This window comes from Chrysemys picta, chromosome 19 (assembly GCF_011386835.1).
Source record: "Chrysemys picta bellii isolate R12L10 chromosome 19, ASM1138683v2, whole genome shotgun sequence".
NCBI lineage: Eukaryota > Metazoa > Chordata > Testudines > Emydidae > Chrysemys > Chrysemys picta.
The window spans coordinates 3278824-3302814 of record NC_088809.1 but is presented as its reverse complement, the minus strand read 5'-3'; the positions used below and the strand labels follow the sequence as shown (position 1 = coordinate 3302814).

At 37.2% G+C, this 23991-nt stretch overlaps 1 protein-coding gene across 30 annotated transcripts in view; it reads left to right on the top strand.

Annotated features, from left to right (window-relative positions):
* Nucleotides 1–23991, top strand: part of NCOR1 (nuclear receptor corepressor 1) — a 104834-nt gene that overhangs the window by 16798 nt on the left and 64045 nt on the right. For 14 of the 30 annotated variants that reach the window (XM_065572886.1, XM_065572893.1, XM_008168982.4 and 11 more), the window contains exons 2-11: nucleotides 4131–4305; nucleotides 7478–7614; nucleotides 8098–8157; nucleotides 9864–10056; nucleotides 11319–11501; nucleotides 13579–13692; nucleotides 15991–16047; nucleotides 17188–17240; nucleotides 20167–20233; nucleotides 22047–22219. In XM_065572886.1, the coding sequence (XP_065428958.1) occupies nucleotides 4198–4305; nucleotides 7478–7614; nucleotides 8098–8157; nucleotides 9864–10056; nucleotides 11319–11501; nucleotides 13579–13692; nucleotides 15991–16047; nucleotides 17188–17240; nucleotides 20167–20233; nucleotides 22047–22219 (1145 nt within the window). In that variant the 5' untranslated portion in view covers nucleotides 4131–4197. Of the gene's footprint in view, nucleotides 1–1879; nucleotides 2223–4130; nucleotides 4306–7477; nucleotides 7615–8097; nucleotides 8158–9863; nucleotides 10057–11318; nucleotides 11502–13578; nucleotides 13693–15990; nucleotides 16048–17187; nucleotides 17241–17812; nucleotides 17901–20166; nucleotides 20234–22046; nucleotides 22220–23991 lie in introns of those variants that run through there. The other 16 variants (XM_065572903.1, XM_065572899.1, XM_008168983.4 and 13 more) reach the window with 6 other exon arrangements.

Genomic DNA, 23991 nt, shown 5'->3' with positions numbered 1-23991 from the left:
AATCAAACTACTTATAAATGCACCACAGAATTGGTAATGTCAGTAAAACATGGAGCCATATTTATAAATGTATGGCATGCACAACACAATTCATAGCAACAGGCAAAGCCCCAACAGTATTTATAACTTGCAGGAGACACAACACAATATATATTAGCAGGCAACTCTCCCCCACCCCCCAATATATTATTTAAATTACACAAGACAGATGCCAGAGAAAAGTACAGTGGCTGACTGTGAAGCATCCCTCAAATACATAGTTCCACATTGGGCTCTTCTAATAGCACTGGTGTCTGGCAGTTCAAATTCAGGAGAGAGACGAATATTCAACCTCACCCCTCCTCCCTGGTGGCAGTTTTTCTCCCTTTTCCTCACATATATTATGCAGCACACAACATGTAGATATAACCATTAGGATATTTTTCTTGCTGTGATCTAATCTAGTGAGTAAACAACCCTTCAGTGTACCAGAAGTACATTCCATAGACATTCTGCACCTGCTGAGCTGATATTTGAATCTTTCCTTGGTGCCGTCTGGATGGCCAGTGGCTGGGTCCCCGAGAATCACTGTTGGCATTTCCACATCTCCAGTGATAATCCACTGCACAGGAAAGACTGACCCTGCATGCAACTTCTTGAACCGTCCTGTGTTCTTAATGACACAGGTGTCTTGCCCCTACCCTGACCAACCTATGTTGATATCAGTGAATCAACCCCTGTGATCCACTAGCACTTACATGACCATGGAAAAGTATCCTTTTTTGTTGATGTACTCAGTAGCAAGGTTGGCTGGTGCCAAAATAGGGAGATCTGGTCCATCTATCTCCCCATGGCAGTTCAGGAACCCCATAGTTGCAAATCCATCCACTATGCCTTGTCTTCCACTAATCACAGCTTGGCATAGCTGGAGGCAATTAATGACCTTACACACTTGCATGACAGTGGCCCCCACTGTGGATTTTCCAACTCCAAAATCATCCCCTGACCAGTAGCAGTCTGGCTTTGCAAGCTTCCAGGTCATGATTGCCACTTGTTTCTCCACTGTCAATATAGGCCTTGTTTTGCTGTCTCTGCAGTGGAGGGCTGGCACAAGCTCAGCGTGCAAATCCAGGAATGTGACTTTTTGCATCTGAAAGTTCTGCAGCCACTGTTCGTTGTCCCAAACATGCATTATAATGTACTTCCACCCGTAAATGCTTGTTTCTTAGCACCAGAATAGTGCTCCACCGTCTGCAGCTGCTCCATGAACGCCACCAGCAACCTAAGATTTTTTTCACTAAGTCCATTAACAAACTCTTCTTGAGGATATCCTCATGTTCCCCATTGTGATCCCATTGTTTCAGTACTTCCTGCAGGTCTACAAATGCAGGAGAATCATTTGTCGTGTTAGCAATGTTCATGATAATAGTGCCGAGGTCTCTGGGCGCCATGCTTCTGTCAGAGATGGTAGAGGCTGAAAAGCACAATGTGGGATTTTTAAAAAATGGCATGAAAATTATGGAATGTGGAAGATATTACAGGGTGGAAAAATATCCCTGGGCGAATCCTTGCTATCCCACAAAACACTGGAAATGTCCTGAAAGGGATTGTGCCAGATGGCAGTGCATGGCACACTGGGATAACCCTACTCATGGTGCACCGTGCTTTATATCCATGCAAGCACTCCTGGTGAGTACGTACATTGCGGATGCAATCAGCCAAGTATGCACGTACACAGGTGATGTACAAACTTCATTGGCTGTGTTATGATGTAAATTGTGTGGACCAAAGTTTGTGGAGTAGACATGGTCTCCATTCTCCACCTCTTGGCTCACTGTGACCTGGATTACTCCTGACGCTATTTCTGCAACCTCTTTTTTTTCCCCTCTCTTTTCTCTAGCCTCTTCTCTCGCTCCTGTTTTTGACAATAATAAAACATAGCTTTACAGCTTGAGAGCTTGAAAGTTGGCATGTTTCTAGTTCACAATGAGGAAGTCACTGGAAAAAACAAATGACTGAGCATTTTCACATGTACAATGTGAAGTTTCTAAAGTTGTTGATGTTGCCATGGAGTCTGAACACCATCAGGGAGTTAGAGGGAGGATAGTCATGCCTCTTTTCTCTACACCTCTCCCCATCTCTTTCCATCATTCTCAACCTGAGACTCGCAGATTCTGTTCCCCTAATAAAACTTGCATCTTTGCATGCCATTGCTCAACCAACAGAGACAAGATGTGCTGCCTGTAAGTTTTCACACACAATTTTATTTTGCCTGTTTCTTTTTTTGTTTTCCTGATGCCTTAAAGGAATGTGATCAAATAAAATATATATTTTTAATAAATTTACTAAAAACAGAAATTTAAAAATTCAGATTTCCTCCTCCCCCATTTATGCTGTTTGTTACACCATGATTTCACTTAGCTGAGATACTGAATGTAGACTATTCACTTCCCTTGATAAGTCAGTTTGTGGTCAGGTTTCATTTGCATTTTGTCAGACTATTGCCTCATGTGCATCTCTAGCACAATGCAATGTTTGAGTTGCCAAAGCTACCATGGAATGTCTACCTAGCTTTTTTTTAAATATTTGTTTGTTTTTTAAATTGATTTTATGTTTTATGGAAGTTTTGTTTTCAGAAACCCAAATTCTGGGCCAGATTTGGCCCAGAAAGCATCCCTTGGATTCAACTTTAAGTCTCATTTAGACAGCCACAAATCAGGAAATAGAGAAAAGCATTCAAGGATTTTATATCTCAGCTGTACTCTCACACGTGTGGATTAAAGTAGTATTTAAAAGCATGAACACTTTCTTTTTTCCCCCCTGCTATGTTAAGTACTCATAACACTTAATGTGTAATATTGTGCAAAACTAAAGATCCATACCGCATGAAACATACTTGTCAAACAGGTTGGAACAACATACTACAGATATACCATTGGGCAACAGATTGGTAATAAGGAAAAAAGGCTGGCATGTGTATGTGTTTTGTATTTAACAACTAAGACTGTAGAGACTATATAAGAATACTAGGTTAGTTGTTCATGGCAACTTATGTTGCTAAACAGATGGGTTGCTGAATTTTCTCAGCTGGAATTATTTCAAGGTGTGTGCCTTCGTTCTTGGATGAAAGTGATAACTGAGTACAGAGGTCACAAGTACATGTATCACCATGTCCAGTTCTGCCCCCCCCCCCCCCCCCAGATGGGGGCACGCTCTTCTGGCTAGTTGCAGATGAAAGTGGGTAGTTTTTTGTTGCCATAGCTATTCGGATATCAAATAGCAATAAGAATTTCCAAGACTGTGGACTGCTTTACATTAGCTTCAGTCAAGTTCTCGGTAATGGAGTTTGTATGTGTGTTTAAAAAAGGCAAGTTCTTCAAAGCTTCTTCCTACAAGCATTGCCTCAGTCTTGGGTGGGTTCTATGCAAACTAGATACGTTTTAGTTTGTGCCAGCAGCATCTACACAGGGCATTAAGAGTACAACACTTTGGAGCACTTTGCGATTCACATCACTGTAGTCCATACTGGAGTGGAGTGTAGACATAGCCGGAGACTGCTAACAAGGCTGCCATTTTTAATAATGGCTTTTATGCGTGCCTGCCTACCTAAGAACTAAGGCTGCCAAGCTGCCATTCAATAGTAATAACTTTTTGTAGGGTCCAATAGAACTGGTGACATAGTGAATACTGACCCATCTGGCCTCAAGATTCACTTAATAAGGAAGTATGGAACCATTCATATCCATTTACAAAAAAAAAAAAAAAAAAAAGTCCCAAAGAAAAGAGGTGAATTTAGCTCATTACACCTTATCCTAAGGTAGTTACCACCATACCATTTGGCTATATAAGAACTCCTTTAAGTGACCTATTTAAAAAGTAAAATCTTTCTAATTAAATTGACTGTTAAAATGATGTACTCTGACAATATAATTCTCAAACCCTTTTGTAGCTAATGCTGACCCCTCTGTTTTTGAGCCCATTTAAGAACAGCTAACAGGATTCAAACTAGAGCAACCTATTGAATAAATGTATCGGGCGCGTAGAGAAGCTTTTACTGGTAATGGTTGTTTTGCTTAGGTGACTATGGTTATAATGTGTTGGAAGTACATCTGGTACTTCATTGCTTATCAGTGTTCTTTTTTCCCCTTTAGGCGGTTTCCTAGAAACATGATTGCTTGCTCGTGTTGATCTCAGTTTGTGAAGACTCCTTCTCTGATAATGTCAAGTTCGGGCTACCCTCCTAACCAAGGAGCATTCAGCACAGAACAGAGTCGTTATCCTACTCACTCTGTCCAGTACACCTTCTCTAACCCTCGACATCAGCAGGTAAGGAGCAGATACCATGCAAATTACAGCCTGAACCTATCATTCGGGTATTTTGCTCATGCCAAATGTGTATTTTTACCTACTTAATCCTAGGCCATGGATGTTTTGAAAAACAATGAAATTTCAGAGTATTGAACCTAAATAAAACTGATGAGGGGAATTTACATACTTATGTTCTGTCTTCCTTCGATGGAATTTGGCCAGTGCACCAAGGTTAATACCTCTAATTAAACAAAATGTGGGATATATGGTTTTAAATGTTTCTGGCCGTATTTTAATGCCTTATCTAAAAGGTGTCCCTTCCAGCATTATATTGCTCCCTAACTCCATAACGAGGTATTGCGTCAAAGGGGTTTGAGTTTATCCTTACTTCCTGCAGCACTGTAATTTGTGAAATCTGGTGAGATCCCAGCCCAAGGTGGTAAGACTGTTATGGTGATATATTAGTAGTAGTCTACCAAAATATTAAAACCGTGCAGGCATCCTAAGTGAAATGTTCAGATTGTCAGTTATGTGCTACTTCCTATTTTCATTTCTGTAAATCCCCTCAAGAAAAATGTTATCTGTTTCAGTGTTTAGTTAGTTTGTCTTAGTGTGCAAAGTGAGTGGAGTAGCAATATATATTTGGCAAATAGAGAATCTTCTCTCTAAAATAAGGCAGTCTTTTTTGATTCTCACTTCCTCTGGTTTTATTTTTATTTATTTTTAATGTTGAAAACTCAAATGTAAATATGTGTAAACCAGAGTGGAATGACAGAGGAGACATTTTGACCACTGAGCAAAGCTGCTGCCAATTTTGGTTTGCTAAATAGTTGGTCAAAAACGTTTTTTTGCTGAAAACGTTAGATTTTATAAATTGCACACATCTTCTGTTTGTTGGCTTGGCTCTCTTGGGATTAAAATCAAGAAGATTTAAATGTCTTTTGAATATAGTACCATATATTGTGAAATTAATACAACTTTTCTATTTTTGTAGTGGGTTTTGTCCTAATTGGAACACACAATCCCCAAGGAACTCATTGAAAATCATTTTCTTTTTTTGGTCTTATTTTTAATTTAGTAATGCTTAATTACTAGACTAGGTGTAGCCAGCGTGGAAGAAAGGCTGGATTTCTATGCAATGGAAACACTAATTTTTCAACAATGTGCAGAGATGACTTTTATATAATCTTTGACAAATCTAATAACGTTTTCTGAGTTAAAAAGTGACCTGTCAAATGCTGTGACAGAATGGTTCCTACAAGTGCCATAGGAGGTCAGTCTCAGGAAGGGAGGGAGTGTCTCTACTCTGGGGCACAGGAGCTCTCCATGAGAGCTTACCAGTGCCTAGCTCCTCCTCTTCCTTCCCTATAAGAACATTGAACTAGATCCCTGGGTATGCCAAAGCAATACTTAGTACACCTGGATGTGTGGTGGGGGGAGTAATGTGGGTTTACAATACTACTTTCCCACTGATTTCCTCACCCCCCCCCCCTTCGCCCATCATTGAGGGGTAGCAGGAGCCAAACTGGCCCTTGGGGCAAGTTATTCAACTTGGGGCAGCTCTCGCTTGTGTCCATGAATAGCGGTCTCCAAAGTGCTGCTCTGCTTGCTAGGATTACCAAGATGAATTGCACTCTGGCCTTGCCCTCACTCACCCCCAACCTGCCCTAGGATGTGCCCATGCTGGGTCGGCTGGGACGGACTGGTGTAGGGCTCACTATATCAGGGTTCCCTTACACTAGGGAAATCCTCAGCTGCTGCCTTAATGTAGCTTAGAGTCCATGTTGCACCACTGGAGTAATGCAAAGGGGACTCGAGGGATTGAAGATCTGGCCTCCTATGTGCTCCGTGGTCACTGGTGGGAAGCAGGATAAATCTCCTGGCTAATGAGCAGGTTGAGGGTTATTTTGTATGTTAAGAGAGAGTGTTCATTGTGTTTTAAAGAAAATGGAAATATATAAAAAGACCCATGTTAGAATAAATGTTGTTGTTTAGATTAGTGTCTCCTAGACCTCCCTTTGATTGTAAACTCCATGGGTCGCATCTTTGCCTGTTCTGTATCATGCTGAATACAATGTCACATTTCAAAATATCTTGAGCTGCAAATGTAGAAAACTGATACCCTTGAGGCCAAAAAACATATTTCTGTGGTGGCGTTTGTGACTTGGGTCCATGAAGGTAAATTGAGGGGCTATTCCGTTGCATATTTCATGGTGTCGTCATTGAATTTGGTTAAGAATTGCTAGTGACATGTCTTTAGAAGTAAACATTTACAATTGCTAAAACGTTCAAAATATTACATTCCTATCTTTTGTTTTTTTAAATCTATTTGAAACCTTAAACTTTAGCTCTTACCAAAGGATCTTTCAAAATGGAGAATTTGTGTGGTAACTGGACAGTTTAAAGCCACTTCTATGTTGAGTTCTGATACTTCAGTGGATAGTATTCTGTACTCATGATACAGTATTGGGGATATAAAACTTTTTCTTTCCAATCATGTCTAAAATAATGGTTTTAAAAGCTGACTGGTCCTGAGAATATCTGTACTGCATCTTTGCAACTGTCCCCATGTGATTGTAGCAGCTAATCTCCCATGAACAACTGGAGCTAAATATTAATGTCATACCATTTGCAAGTTGTTATTCCAAGCTTTCATATGGCACAGGGCTTTCATTTCTTATAATCTCTGAGTTTAAATCTGTCAAGCTTTGGTTAACAAAGCTCTTCTGGCACTTGTCCAGGACTAAGCATATTGAGTCTTGGACCTCAAACCTGGTCTAATTTAGTCACTGTACGTGTCTGCCAGTGTATAGATGCAATCATTTTTCCCTAGACAGGTCTGAATATATTCACTAGGAATGAGTATGTGAATTTCACTCTTATTTTCTTTATATTGCCCCCATTACCAGACCTCCTCTCTTTTGGGCTCCAAATTACTTTGCAATTCCTGTGACGACTGTGATAGTGGATTTTATGACTCTATTTCTCTAATCTATTTCTTTTGGCCATCCAAAAAATGACTAAAAGAAACTTGTCATTTTAAGACTTGAAGCAAGCTGAGAGAATCCGGTCTTGATTTGCAAGAATTATTCAGAAACCATGATTCCTTCATCTCCTGAGTACTTTGGCTCAGTGTCATAGCTTTTGAATTTTCATTCTTGCTTAAATGTCAGGACTATTTTTCATGTAGGAGTTTGCAGTTCCTGATTATCGTTCTTCTCATCTGGAAGTCAGTCAAGCAACTCAACTCTTGCAGCAGCAGCAGCAGCAGCAGCAACTTCGTCGACGGCCTTCCTTACTTTCTGAATTTCACCCAGGCTCTGACAGGTAAGGGCATTCTGTTTCTCTTTTAGATACAAGAGAAATCTGTTATGAGTTGAACCAGACTTTATAAAAGGTATATATTCATAATTAAAAAGTCTGCTTCCACAGTTCTTGCTTAAGGACTTAGCTTTATTAAGCACAGGGTTCTCCATTAACTAACAGTATTGGTTTGTTTATGGTATTTGACAGTATTTTAGATTTGCCTTGTTTAAATCCCATTGCACAACTCCCCAGCCCACTTGGCTTAAATAAGATGTTTGTTTCCTAGATAGGAAGTGACACCTGTGCTTCACTTCCCCCCACCTCTCCCAACAACTTTCTTAGCAAGCAACTGAGAACCCTCGTGCATATCACAAACTAGTTCTTTAGAAATATTTTGGCCATAAGTGTGTAATGTTTGTTTCTTTGAGATACAGTGACAAGTGAAGTTATACAGCAAAATTAAAGAATCATCACAGTGTGAATATTATCCATCATGTTTCCTAGATTTCACTGGGATAAAATTCATACACTTGAATATTCAGCAGAGGGTATTTGTCTGTCTAGGTAAGTAAGAAGCAGCAGAGCTAGTTGGGTTGTTTAATTTGTCATAACAGTATAAAATACTTAAATGTGGGGCAAAAATGCAAGCAATTGGTGGTGATTTTTGGCAACAAAGTAATAAAACAATGTACATCACTTGACATAGTTCAGAGTCAAATGTTCTTGCGACTGTTTTGCAAGTTTGTTTATTAAACTAGTCCTGCTTGTATGGTAAATAGATATGACTGCTGTTTTGGCTCCAGCAGATTAATATTGCAGTGCTATAGCTGACTGTTACTGTCATGAAAGCGGCTGTCTGTCTTTTTTTTAAATTAAAATCGGTTTGCTTTATAGCAACTAAATATGTTTTGCACTGATGTAACTTAAGGCAGTAAATGTCAGCTAAATACTGATTAACGTTTATTAAATAATTGTATTTAACTGGATTTACAACTAAGAGGTATGCGGTGTGCTTTGAATACCAGACTTGAAAATAATTATAAAGATTAATTCAGCCACAGATCTGAATGAGATTTTAATTATCTGAATACATTTTAGATACTGAGAATGCCCAACTGTGTAGGGGAAAGTTAAGTATTGTGATTGTTTTACTCACTCATTGGTATAATCACATTCTGATGCACAGAGGTATGCATATGATACTCCTTGCAGTGAGGTGAAATTGTACTCCTGCCTTGCACTTACACTACTTCAGATGCAGTGTTGCTCATGGCTCACTCTGATCACAGATCAGAAGTGGTCTGTGCTGATCATTGCTCTGGTGATATTTAGTGTGTAAAATAAATGAATAGCTCCCCGATTCTGGATGCTAAATTGGAATATTCCCAGAAATAATTCCCAAATACTGGGTCTGAGATTAACTAGTTGTCTTCATCTTGCAATTTACAAAGAAGACAGCTGGATTTGGTTTAGTGCCATCTAAGTACTAGAGTGCTTTGATAACCGACAGCAGGTAAAAGGACAAACCACTGTTCTCAAATTGTGAAAAGCTCATTCACCAGTTTTGGCAAAATACAGGAAGCCACTGTCATCTCTTCTAGTGAAATCTTCTGAGGTGGTGGTGAAGCATATGAGAGATCTTACTGACATCCTGTGTAATTCACTGCAACGAAGCTAGTGATGTTGCTATTTTGCTTTGGAAAAAAATGAGCAGGAAGAGTCACTAAATCCCTTCCCAGCCCCCAACATAGACGGTAGAGCACTACGGATAAGTACTTGAACTTGAGAGTATGATGTAGACCAAGTTCCAGATAACTTCAGTTACTAATTTAGATATGTATTTAAAATTTCTTCAGAAGAAAAAAAATAATTGAACTACTGTGCTTTTGCATAATTCTGTGGAATGCAATACTAAACTTACCGATGTGAAGTCTTTTTGATGCTCTTTCTGGACCCAAACCTGTTTTGAGATATACTTGTAGTAATGGCAGAAGTTTTGTGGTCTGCTATGAAGTGATGAGCATTTAAATGATCTGTTTGTGGGCTTAAATTAATTTTTAGTCAAAATCCACTTTAAAAATAAAAGCCAATTTTCTGCAATATACCACTTAAAAACTTTTGCCCTCCTCACTATTTAGAAAGAGTTTTGTGACACTCTTTCCTATAGTCTTGGAAATGGGATACAACAATTAAATTATGCACCATATAGATTTTTTTTGATAATGTATATTTTTAATTTAATTGTTTTTACAATCTCTTTTGTTCCTTAGGCCTCAGGAAAGGAGAACTGGCTATGAGCAGCAATTTCACCCAGGTCCGTCACAGACTGATCATGATTCGTTGGAATCTAAGCGACCACGTCTTGAACAAGTTTCAGATTCCCACTTTCAGCGTGTTAGTACGGCTGTCCTGCCTTTAGTACATCCTCTACAGGAGGGATTGCGATCTGCAGATATTAAGAAGGTAAAGACAGTTTTTGTTGCAATATTGAAGGTGTGCCTTAATATGTTAGAAAATTGATTAGATGACTATTTTAAAGATCTTGTGGCTGAAAATAGTATTACAATTTTTAAATGATCAAATTACACCATTTCTGTGATGAGCTATTTAAATATTGACTGCTCACTTTTTAGAAACCTGTTTTTGTTCACAAGTATAGTTGCAAGTTATAGTAGTGTGCTCACTAGCTATGTGTAGGAGTAGTAAAAAAAAAACCACCACCACCATCCCAGTAAGTTGCATAATCTGCTTGAAGGTTAATTGTTTCTAGTACAGAATGTTGGAACACTCAACTTATAGCTGCCACTTGAGTTTAATTTAAAAAAACATAACTTCAGCAATATTATATGTAGGTTTCTGTTGAAAAAGTATTAGTGTAGTGATCTCTGCTCCAGTCCTAAACTGCCAGCAGATGGTGACCAACAAAACAGCTGAAATGCCTTTCCCTCTGCAAATCTCCAAGACAATTCCTTGCATTTGGAAATATAATAGGCCTAGAATGCAGCCTATTTATTTAATTGAAAAGTGTTGCCCTTCTGTGACTTTGCATGAAAGACTTTGAGAGGCTGAAGTCAGCGCATCTTAGGTCGACTTACCTGGCCGTGAGGACGGCAGCGAGTCAACCGCTGCTGCTCCCCCGTCGACTCCGCTTCTGCCTCTCGTGAGCTGGAGTTCCAGAGTTGACGGGGATCATGTTCGGGGATCGATTTATCCGCATCTAGATGAGACGCAATAAATCAATCCCTGATAGATCAGTCTCTACCCCACCGATCCTGCGGGTAGTGAAGACCTGCCCTTAGTCATCAGTGCATTCAAGAGTTCATCATGTTTATCTTTAAACATGTCTTCAGAGATCTACTCTTTAACGTGAATGCCCGTGAAGAGTTGAAGATGGCCCTAATGGGGCCCTATACTTGTAAATAGAAACTAAAATTTTTAAGATTGTGATCTTTTTGTTAATTCCAGGGCTGTATGAAGTAAAAATGACAGGAAAAACTGAGTACTTTTAGAAACTTAAATTTAACTTCAGAATTATCAGTGTTAAAATGATTCTAGGCAGTAGTGTAAGTGGCTGAAAGCTTTGGTCAATTTTATCTTAATACATAATGTTGTCCAATTATAAATTAAGATTTGAAACTACATCTGGCGATTGTAACATAACTAATTTATCTGTCTTTAAGTATTCTGTAAGAAAATATGATCAAATTGTTCCTTGTTTATTTAAGGAACCAGCTTTTGGAGGCAAGCATGAAGGGCCATCTTCTCCAATCTCTGGTCAGCCCTGTGGAGAGGACCAGAATGCATCACCTTCAAAACTGTCAAAGGAAGAGTTGATACAGAGCATGGATCGTGTAGATCGAGAAATTGCAAAAGTGGAACAGCAGATCCTTAAACTGAAGAAAAAGCAAGTAAGTCAACTACAGAGAACACCATAACCAGTGCTATTTTTGTTTTCAGTTGGCAGAGCACAATATTAAAGTGTTCGCAAAAATAAACCAAATTGCTTAATTACAATTTAAGAGTCAAAGTGCTTGTTCTGTGAGCAATGTGTGCTACATAAACTTCTAAATGAGTTGGATGTAATAATCTAGTTCAGAGGTTCCCAAGCTTTTCTTACTGTGTACCCCCTTCCAGATCTAACAGCTGCCCACGTACCCACTTTCAGATTTACCAGTTGTCTGCATACCCCTACCCTTCTCATCACTGATACTTTTTCTTCTTAACACTATCTGTCTTTAGCCATCTGTCCATATTTCACTGTTATGTACAGATATAGTTATAGTGTGACATACAACTGAAAAAAAAAAACCTCACTAAGTTCTGAGCTCAGTTAGACTGAACCCGCTTTGTATGATGATTGGAGGTGAGGGCTGTGTACATCAGCATCTCTATGTTCTCATTGTTACATCTTGAAGTAAATTAACTACCATATTTTATATAACAAATTCCCACAGAGTTTTAAAGTTTCATCTGAGTAGCCTATTATGAAAATGCAATAAATAAAATCCACCATCACATAATTTCTCCATGTACCCCCCAGAGATATCTCGCGTACCACAGTTTGGGAACTCCTGATCTACTTCATAAATGCTGGCAGTTTTTCCAAGAATCTTGTTTATATATTAAATAAATAAATAAATCTAGAGATGTTAAGAGTAAAACTACTTAGAAAAACATTGGTAACATTAAATTTTAAGATTTTGAATTCATTAATCTTAAGAATGATTTTTTTAAAATCTTACTTTTTTTTTTAGTAAAGCAATATATTTAATGCAGGATTGACTTTTGTAACTATTCTGCTGTAAATTTGCTTAGATCAATAGCTATATATAGTAAAAGAGCAACAACTTCAAACTAAATGCTGCATTATGGTCTTGAAACATTTAGTCAGTCTTATGAGTTCTTATTCCAGCTTGTTAGACCTTAGATTAGAACAGCAAAAGAGAACTTGACTGGCTCTCTTACAATATTTACTGACACATTATCACTTGTGATTTGCCTCTGTCACTTCCTTGGGTACAAAATCAGTGACTGGTCATGCAGATTTGAGAGTGAGAGAGAGCTATTTATTTTAAAATAGGACCATTAATTGAACCCCTGACTTAAAACTTAAAAAAAAAACTGTACTGTAAGTTCTGAGCTACTTTAAATGAACTGTAAAGTTAGGACTTGATCCTGTTCTCTGTACGTGGTATTTTATAAAATCGTAAAAGCTAATTTCTTACACAACGCGATAACAGCAAATCATGTATAAGGGGGTAGACATAGCCATTACATTGGATGTGTATGTTTTTCTTTATTGTATATTTCTGGCTTGCAGGAGGGAAGGATATTTACAGCACAAAGATGAAATTGACATTGATTCATATATAAAGGAATGTTTTGGTGAGAGAGGCAAATCGCAAGAGGTTAATTGCTGTGAAAAACAAATATTGTATATATTTGTTTGATGTTACTATAACCTTTTAAACTTGTGTGTGTGTGTTCAGTAACTTATTTCTGCCGTGAAGTATCGTTGTGGATTGTTAGAATAATGATGACAGGATTTGCTTCAAATAAGGAGTTCAAAAGCATATCAGCAACCAGAATTTTAAGTATATTATTTTAATATACTGTCAAACTTTTTTGGAGGGTATTGCCTGAGACAATTGGTGTTCCTTGGCTTTAATATTTTGGTTGAAAGTTAAATATGTTTATTAATAAACAACAACACAGCACTGTGCTTTTAATTGAATCAGACCTGTTTCAGTTTGACAGATGTGGGTGCGCCTCAAAAAGGTTTAGTTTACAAATATTAGTGCAAAAATACTGTCTTGTTGCCACTTCTATTGGCACTAAACCCTGTTCATTCATACCTTGCAAATTAAATGATGAAATGACAGGCACAGCAAACTGTTGATCAGATGCATATTTTATCTCTGGTGACTAATTACTGGTTAGGGTAAGGTGGTGCGGATGGCTGATTTTCTTTCTCTCGTCTCTTAGCAACAACTCGAAGAAGAAGCTGCTAAACCTCCAGAGCCAGAGAGGCCTGTCTCCCCTCCTCCAGTGGAACAGAAACACCGCAGTATTGTCCAAATTATTTATGATGAAAATCGGGTAAGCTTGCTTCTTAGATTTGGTTGGCTGAGCATGATTATATATAATCTTACACATTGTGCTACATTCCTCATTGTGCGCTGATTCAGTCTTTTAAATATGCTGCAATCTTTTCATATTTTAACCATTTTGATTATTTTTCAATCAGAACATAGTAACTTCTCTTTTAATGACAAATACTTGCATGAGATTTTCATTCCGAATCTCAGAATGTTTTGAGCCTTGAAGGTGTTTGACAAACAAAAGCAATGAAAATGAGTCTGTGTGACCCCAATCTCTGGATTGATCCTGTGATAACATTTTTAGTGCCTCATGGAGTTTGATCTCCTGCATTGTCTTTAATCACATAAATACTGGCAAGCCTGACTGAGTGGTAAATTCTCATTTAAATTTTGTAGATGAGTAATATGGGGTGTAACATGGCGTTCCATGCCTTTTTTTAAAAAGTCTGAGTTCTGACACTTAAGGATTTGGGTGAATGGATGAATGTAAAGATAAAATATTTGGGCAAACTTTTAGAGCTGCTTATGCTGCATTAGTGGCTAATAAAGAGCAGAACTTCAGTGACACCAAAACTGCAGCAGCTCTGATCTACCAGATCCCTGGTCTCTCAAAGTCCATTTCTTGGTTTTCCTAGGGATTTTTGGGTTAGGGGACTATAAGTATAGGGGGTAACTAAGAGTGCCTTACTGTTTTAGTTAGTTACATGGACAAAATATTAATGTTTTTAATGGTACTTCATGTGCATTTTAAAATAGTTGTGGAGAGTCTCAGAACTCTAGACAGGTGTTTATACCTCTTATAAATTAAAACAGTAAGAAAATGTAGAACAGTGGACCTCTTCAGTGAGGATTTTAATGTTTCAAAGATTGAGGTTCTTTTCCTTCCCACCCTCTGTCCCAATCACATTTTTTAGGAAATGTTGAATTTGAAATATTAACAATTCTAAAATCAAAGATTTGTTCAACTCAGCAAGGGCAGGGTCTGACTTCATTGTATGTCTTGTACAATCCTAAGCATATTGATGGTGCATAACTTGGCATGCATTTTGCAGAGTGCAGATATAACCAAGTTATTTTTGCTGCCTGCTTCACAAATATTGTGACATTTGTGTATGCAATACTTGTTTGGTTTTTTTCTGCAATTTTGCAAGAAGGTAGTCCCCTTTGCAGCATCATGGTTAGAGGGTGGACATTGTAAGGGTACAACTCTTGATTTTAATACTCAACTGTGCTTAGAGAATGCAACTCAACTAAGAGGGATAAAGTTCAGTCCCAAGATGTGTTTTGAGACCAAACAAACCATTTATACCAGGGTAATTTTATACCATTCTCCTGATATGTAATTACTTTGCACAGCTGTGGGTTCTAAAATATTTTTCATTTTTCTGAGTTCAGAATAGTACATGTAGAAAAGTAGTAGAATTTAGCAGAGCACACTTTCTAAAAATAACCTCTGTTTTTTGTTGTTGTTGTTTGTTTAATTTTTGCTGGCATGTGAACCCCCTGGAATAGTTTATAGAACTGATAACTTGTAGAGAGGAAGCAGCTTAAAAATAAGTATATTGCATAGTCTCATAGTCTTTTTGCTAAAAAAAAAAAAAGGGTTTAGAAGGATGGGTGGATTAAATGAACTTGTGAAAGCTGGATGAGTAACTCACTCTGTTCCCTTAGGAACAAGATAGTTTTTTGCACTTTCACCAAGCACTGTGGGTGTATGTGTTGGGTTAATCTGTAGTGAAGTGTAGTTTTAAAAAAAGGCATATTGGACATATGGGTTGACTTATTTTTTGTATATTTGCTCCTTGTCTTTACCTTTATAATGATTGCTTTAACCCAGCCTTTCTAAATCCTGCTTCTCTGGCTATGGAGCACATTTCCCCCCTTCAGATAATTATTTGCAGTCTGACCCAGTGTGTGCTAGTTGCTTTCCAAACACCTAAGAAGGATGGTTCCTGCATAGATGAGCTCACAGCTTAAAGTCAGACAAGTACATAGAGGTCTGGGGAATAACCATAGGCAATTTATAAATGTTAACTTGATTCACTATAGAGAATGGGTGGGTGAGGTAATATCCTTCATTGGACCAACTTCTGTTGGGGTGAGAGACCAGCTTTCGAGCTACACAGATTCACTATAGGCAATGTGGCAGAAGCAGGTTAAGAGAGACTTAAATGTGGATGGGGAATTTGTCTTTGACCTTGGGGCAAGATGTTAAAGATAGTTTTGACAGTCCAATTTGCATTATTACTGAATAAAACTGCATTAATATTTAGACTATACAAAATATCTTTCACAGAAAAAAGCAGAAGAAGCTCATAAAATTTTTGAAGGTCTTGGTCCAAAAGTTGAACTGGTAAGTTTCTTTATGATTCTTTTCCCAAGATGAACAGACATAAGAAAGTATGATTGCATGACTTAAACTTGTAACTTAAAACAAACAAACAAACAACAAAAAAAAGAATTTTTTCTTAATATAATTGACTTACTTTATATATGGTCTTGAGGGTTTGTATGCCTGTCCATTTCTGTAACTCACTAAGGCTTTGTCTACACTACCGCGGTAAGTCAACCTAAGTTACACTACTCCAGCTACATGAATAATGTAACTGGAGTCGGCGTAGCTTGGGTTAATTTACTGCGGTGTCTACACCGCGCTGCGTCAATGGGAGATGCTGCTCTCCCACTGACGTACTGTACGTTACTCTTCGGTGGAGTCGATTGGAGAGTGCTCTGCCGCGGATTTAGCGGGTCTTCACCAGACCTGCTAAATCGACCCCCAGCGATCGATCAGCAGAGTGATCTCTGGTAAGTGCAGACATGCCCTAAGACGATTCTTTAAATGTTTCCAAACATTAAATGATGGGCACAGGCCAGGGGAGACAATATAGTTAATAATGTGCCAGAAATTTTAAGTGGCTGATGTATTATAACTTTTTTGAAAATGGGCTAGCAGCCCAAACCCCTGATGGGAGCAGTCTGTTGAAGATTACTTAAAACGCATCTCTTTTAAAACTTGTCAGCTGTTCGGCCAATTCACTAAAGAACTTAAGCACATGCATACGTTCATCCTGATTCCTGCAAAACATGTAAGCATGTAACCCTTAAAAAGCCTGAGCAGTCCTATTGATTTCAGTGTGACTTAAGCATATACATAGGTACACTGCTGAATCAAGGGTTCCGTGATTTGACTGACTCAGTCAGTAATTTTTGGTAAGCAAATTTTAATAAACTTGAAATACAAGTGTTTTTAAAGTGTTTGAGTCATCTTTATTTAAAAATGAATTCTTCAGGCTAGTGATCACTTTATAGGATCAGACTAAATCCAGTGACCTAGAGAAACCTTTCTGTGAGTTGCTGAGCACCTCTAACTCCTGTTCATTTTTGGTCACTGCATCTCACAGATTGGGCATTCTATTTGCTTTAACATGTTGTGTATTTGTAGAATTAAACACAAGTGTAATGTTCTTAATTTATATGCCAATCCATTTTGTAGCCACTTTACAACCAACCATCAGACACAAAGGTGTACCATGAAAACATCAAAACGTAAGTACCAAACATCTTGTAATCTTACTGTTTTAAAAGGGCCTGGAGCAAAACATCCTATTTTTATATACCAATATCATTACATTTTATTGTAACAAAGAAAACATTGGAACTTCAAAATCTCATTTGCTTTCTATGATTTTTGAAACATTTTCCTTTTCAATTATTTTAGCTAGCTCAATGAAAATAGACAATTTCTAGCCCATTCAGTTTTCATGTTTTTGTGTACTAGAACAATCCTGCAACACCTGGGTTGTAAATACTGCAGAAGATTGAAAAACACTTTTCCCACTGGAATTTTTTAAAAAGAAAACATTTCTATTTGTCTTAGGTTTTGGAAAAGTTTTCTGTGGCAGGCTCTGAATTGTGTCACTGCATGCTGCACTTCTCCACTATTTGTTACTTAGGACAAACTCAATTCAGCTGCATGAAGTAGACTGCTATGTCTTCTGGTAGAAAGTATGGATTTTGAAAGTTAACATTCATTAATTTCTTGCTATCTCTTTGTCAAAATAGTAATAGCCTCATACTTTATGATCCAGTAAGGAACTGAAGAAGTACCATTTATGTGGCTAAATCATTCTTTAGCATGGTTAATCATCTTAAGCTTCATGCCCAATCAGTATTGAGCCCTTCTCTCAACACCCTGCAGACATTATGGTGAGCGGGCTGTGAAGAAAGGAAATGTTGATACAATGGTACTGCCATCCTACTAGAAGGCAACATTGCCTTCCTTTTCTCTACAAAATGCCATAACTAAAATAGAGAAGGATTTCAGAAACTCTCGTTATATCAAAATGATTAAGGCTTTAGCCCCATGTTTCCAGTGACATTTTGGAATACCTGAGTGCCTTTCAGTTTACAACAAAACAGTCTGTGCCTATACAGGAAGAGTCTCATATACAATTCCTCTGTCTTCCTCTACCTGTAATTTTCATGAGGGATTCCACAGAGGGTGCACATTGCTTTCAATTTATACCTGTTTTCTGGGACAAAGAACTTTGTTTTCTGCTGTGATACTTCTAGCAGGATACCTCTCATGACCTAGGAAACTCAAGGAGAATAATCTTCCATGATTTTTGTAGAACAATAGGCACCTGCAACTCTAAGACTAAGCAGTTTCAAATGTAGCTGAAATCTACAATGCTGACCAAGCTCATTAGATTGTTCAGTGATAACTTATCTAGTATTAGTTAAGAGTTTTTTCCCCAAAATACAGATTTTTTTTTTAAAGTCAAAATTATGCTTTTCTAGCAATGGTTTTTGTAAGGTCACTTGCTTACTGAAAACTGGCTTTCATATTTGTACAAATAATGAATATATTTGATGCTAGGATATCCTGAGGTTACATACAATGGCTTGTAATATGCTGGGTATATAAATGTTTTCTGTTTAATTGTTGAGTGTCTTGTGAATTGGGGAAAGGTGCTGTTTGCATTGAGAAGTGGGATGCTTTCCAGGAACTATTTTATAAGTGTTTAGGAAACTTAAACCTCTTGATGGACTTTCCATGAATGGCATTCCTATCAAATACATCTTGTTGTTGTTGTGTCTTTTTTTAATCATGATTAGATGTTTTTCTAAAAGCTCTGCTCTAGGAATTATTTTGGGGGAGTTCTATGGCCTGTGCTATTCAGGAGGTCAGACTAGATGATCGATTTTGCGCTTCTTTTTTGGGCTATGTATTAAGATTTTGTTTAAGTTGTAGCCTGCCTCAGGATTTTATAACTTAGATATAGGCCCTCTGGAAAAAGTCATTCGTGAAGTTTTTGAGACAACCTTAACTTTACCTGCAGTAGTAAAGCCAGAATAGGTCTTGTTGATAAACTGTACGTTCTTCATAAGATGCTCTCTGGAAGGCAAATCTTTTTTGCATATGCAACTGGTGGTCCTTGATATTTACTTTCTAGATACTGTGGAGAATTCTAAAAATAAGCCACCTCTGATACAGTTTAGCCCTTACATTTTAATAATTTAAAAAAAAAATCCCATTTCCTAATCAGCCTTACCAACATTTCCCAGTTTGGTGTGCGTGCTGATGTTTCTTACTTCAATATAAAATTTCCCATTAGCCTGAGAATGGTTTGGAAGAGAATACTTTAAACTTACAGTATTTAGAAGCAAGTTTTGTGTATTTATTTTCTTGAAATACAAAGTGGAAAACAGTATTGAAAGTGAAATATAATAGTAGAATTTGCAAAGCAGAAAGTTATTTTATACATGTGGGAGGAAATTCAAGAATATATCTGCAAATGTTATGAAAAAATTAACATTCAGTGAGTCTGGAACGTGCATATGACCATGAGTAAGCTAGTGAATTTTTAAGAATTTTTCATCTTATCTATATCTTTAAATGTAGAAGACAAAATTACAAAAACTAGATTCCTTAGAATAATAATAATAATAAAAAAACTCTGTACAAGGGACATTGAATTTTCAGGAATAATATATTAAAAAGTAAAATATATAACAGTGTCACAGCTTAGTTAGCTTTGTGTACCAATCCCAAATCCCGACGACATAGGTGATTATTACATGTACCTGTAAACTTATACCTTTGAGTGAATGGGTTGCAAACGCCCTTCACTTATTTCAAAGCCATCAGAACTTTGCCATATTCAATGATTAGTCCAATCCTGTCCATCTGTGCTGAGGAGAATCCTAGGCTTACATAGGTTGGTTGGGATCCTCTTAATCAGTCTCTTGGCCAAGCTTCAGAGAGAGCTTCTGTTGCATATAATAGATTTTAGTTTTATGGCTTTTTTTCTGCAATATCAAACATCTTCTGAGGTTCAAGCAAGAAAAAGAAACGTTACATGAATCAACCATCCATATTTTCAGTAACTTCTTTTGAAGATCCCTGATGTTGCTAAAGTCTGTGGTTAAAATGTAACTTTAAACTCTTTTTTCCAATTCTGTTTTCTAGAAACCAAGTGATGAGGAAAAAGCTGATTTTGTTTTTTAAGAGAAGAAATCATGCAAGGAAACAAAGGGTAATGCTGCAATATCTTTGTGGAAGTCAGAGTATTGACAAATATGTAGTGTCCAGTTGGGCATGTTGACTCAAATGCTTGTTTACATGTATGTTCAAAAATCAGTTTTGTATAAATCTGCACATTCCAGATTAATGTTAGTATTCTTTGCATATTTGTGTTTAGCAGTAGGCTATGTCAGAAATATTAGTGGCTTCAAGAATATCCATGTAGACTGAAGTGGAAGGGCTGCATTTGTACTTGGTAGCTTGTGCATGAATGAAATGTTTTTCTGTTCGAGTTACTGTGCATCTATATACTGCTGCTAGAAAGTGAGTAAATATGTTGGAAATCTTATATCCATTGGGGGAGAAATTTATTTCATAATGTGTTACATCAGTTGATGTAACACTTTCTGAATAAATACCAGACAACTCATTGGTGAACAGTGTAAGAGTTACTGTATCTCACCAGCAGAGTTTCCCAAACTGAATGACATACTCCAGTTTTAATTTTTAAATGCTCTCCTCCTTAACCTAAACTTAAAGAGATGAAGGCAAGTTAAAATACATTTGTAAAACTAACTTCTGTACCTGTGGTGTTAGTAAAATCTGAGATTATTTAAAAAAAATTCTTCTTCTCTATTTCACTCTTTACTTTTTATGCTGTTTCTCTACTTTTTGCATTTAATTTTTTGTGGGTGATGAAAATAAACTAGTCAATTTCGCTTTCTCAGTCTCAGGTTCGAGCACAAAACAGCAAGGTTTTGGTTTACAAATACTGCAGAGAATTCAGACAGTTTTTTTTCTTCTTTTATGAAAAACCCTTTTTATCCAAAACCTAAATTTTAGGCCTAAATTACTTGTTAGTACCCTCTAAATCCAGATGAACTTGAAAATTAAGGCTGTGAATCAAAATTCCTATTTATGTGATTGGGAATCCAATTAATAAAATGACTGTATGATAAAGCTTAGGCGTTTCATTTTGAAGTAAATGAGAATTTTTAGATAACTTTCTGTGAAATAGCAAACAAGCAATCCAAATTTTAAATGCTTAAAAAAAAAAAGAAAAAAGAAAAAGGCTTAAGATCAGTTCCCAATGTTTTATTGTAATTGCCATGGCAGGTCCCTCCCCAAACTCCTTTCCCTATATAGTAACTATTGGTGAAGGGAGAAAACATCATTCAAAACTTTAGTCTTAAAGTCCGAAAGCATTTTTACTCCAGTGTGTGTATGTTAGATACCAGTGTTATCAGAGCACTGTTTTGCAAATCCATTATAGGGAGTGACATCCTTTTTGGCTTTGCATGATGTCTGAAACAGCACTTTTTAAATAAATGAAAGACGTTAAACATCACTTCATCTCCATCCTGGAATCTCTTTGCGTTTACAGCACTCTTTCCTTCAGATGGCTCTAGTTTTCCAGGGGCAGCCATTCCTTTCCTGACACTGAGGTCAGGGTATATTTCACTTATTCCAATCCCATCCCCTTAGCAGACAACACACACAAAAACCTTGGTATGGACAACATCAGTTACCGAAGAACCAGCAATAACATTTCTCAAATACCACAGAGATGTGCACCATATAAGAATCGAGTTAAATAATTAAATCTGCAGGAATTATTTTGACAGTGATGAAGCCACTTCTCCTACCTCCTTAAAATTGTGCACATCACCTATAAAGTAAAGAGCCATCAGGCTGGTAGGAATCTCCTGTATGCATATCTGAACCCAGTGTCTCTTGTAAGGCAACATATCAGAGCTCTGGGTTAGTGAAATACTGATAGTTTATTGGTGGTTAATTCCATCACTTTTATTTTTGGAATTTAACAGGAACAGAAAATCTGTCAACGTTATGATCAACTGATGGAGGCATGGGAGAAGAAAGTAGACAGGATAGAAAATAATCCCCGCAGGAAAGCTAAAGAAAGTAAAACAAGAGAGTACTATGAGAAACAGTTCCCAGAAATCCGAAAGCAAAGAGAACAGCAAGAACGATTTCAAAGGTAATACCACATCTAAATATTCCTCTAAAATACCGTCATGATTTGTTTCTAAATTCTATCAAATACAAAATGCATCAGCTTAATGGTAAGTCTTTCACTTGTCTCCAGTATAATGTTTTGAAAACATCTCTTTTAGACTCTCCGTTTATGGGGCAAAGTGAAATGACAGATTGTTCTGTAACTGAACACATCCCGTTATTGGTTCCCTAGGTTTCATGGCATCAGGTTCAAACTTCCCTTCACCTTTAAGGACCTTCACAATTTTGCCCTTACTGCTTATCCACTCTTGTCTCTTACCATATCTCCCCATTCTGTTTTGCCAACAATTCCAGCTTCATTAGTTTGTTTGCTGGCATCTTAGACTGCTCTACCTTCTTTCATCTTTTTTTCTTGTTCCCTGTCATCTGCTCTTCAAATCCATCATCAAACCTCACTCCTGCCATGAAACCTATAAGAAATTGGCTAATTGATAATGGCTAGTTTGAAGGATAGGTTGTAATAGTGAGAGTACTTGCATGAGGATAGCTATTCACATGGATAAGCATTTGCAGAAGTGGACCTTAATTTTATAAGTTATGGGCAGAGCTCCAGCTTTGCATGGGGAAATTTAATTTCAGGCCTAGAAGTCAATTTGTAGCTAATATTTTTCTGTCAGATGTCTGTATCGTTCCTTTGTGTCTCATGACAATTGATGTTCACTAGACTAATGCACACAAAGGACAAAGATTACATGATTTTTTTTTTAATTAAATTATGTTTATTAAGTGACTTATAGCAAGTTTTACATATGTTTCATCTGTCAGGAAGCTGTGGTTACTGAAATAGTGATGTAATTTAACACCTTGCTGTTTAAGAGATATCTGTTGGATTAAGATTAAGAAAAATTGTACATAGAGGACAATGTAGGAGAAATACAATGCAAGTCACTTTTTTGGGGAGTATGACCGTTGTTATATAGTACTTGTAGACAGTGGGTTTAAATTTTTTTAAAAATGCTTTAAAAATAGAATTAGACCAAGTTTGTTTGATATTTTCCATTGCACCTGGGTTCTCTAGGTATATTAAAACAATTTCAAAAACTTAAACTTAAACTTCAGAAAAATAGACTTAAATCTTCCAGACCCATAAAGAATTCATCCCATCTTCTCTCCTAAACAATCTACTTCCATGACCTCAGAAAAAGCTTGCAGAAGCCAACAAGTCTTATAGTGTATTCTTGGGGTCCCCTGCTCTGGACTCCAGTGGATCAAGGAGAGGACAGGGGAAAGCAAATTATTGCATTACTAACGATTACCTATAAGAGGCTTCTATTTTTGAGTGCTATTTAAAAAAAAAAAAGATACAATCCAAGTATAAATAGTATTTAAGCTCCTGGGGGCAGGGACTGTCTTTTGGTTATGTATTTTAGTGTCTAGCATAATGGGATCCTTGCCTATGCTTGGTGTCTGTAAGTGCTTCCTCAGTTAAGACCCAATTAGTATTTGGACCCAATTTAATAAATTTGACTGCTTTCATTAATATTTTAGTGATGGAAAAGGCCCATTAGGATGTTTTGTCCATCTTGCTATTGGGGCCAGATTGTTCTCTGTTGCACATGTTCTAGTGACTTAAACTTTAAAATATTGACTCTATCAAAAAGTCCACTTGCTGGAGAGATTCGTGTGATTTTTAGTTGAGAGAACACTAACTGGAAAATGGTCTGCAATTTATAACACCTCTTAAAATTAAAAATTACAATATTTTTTCTTTAGTAAAGTGAGCATTAGTAGTTA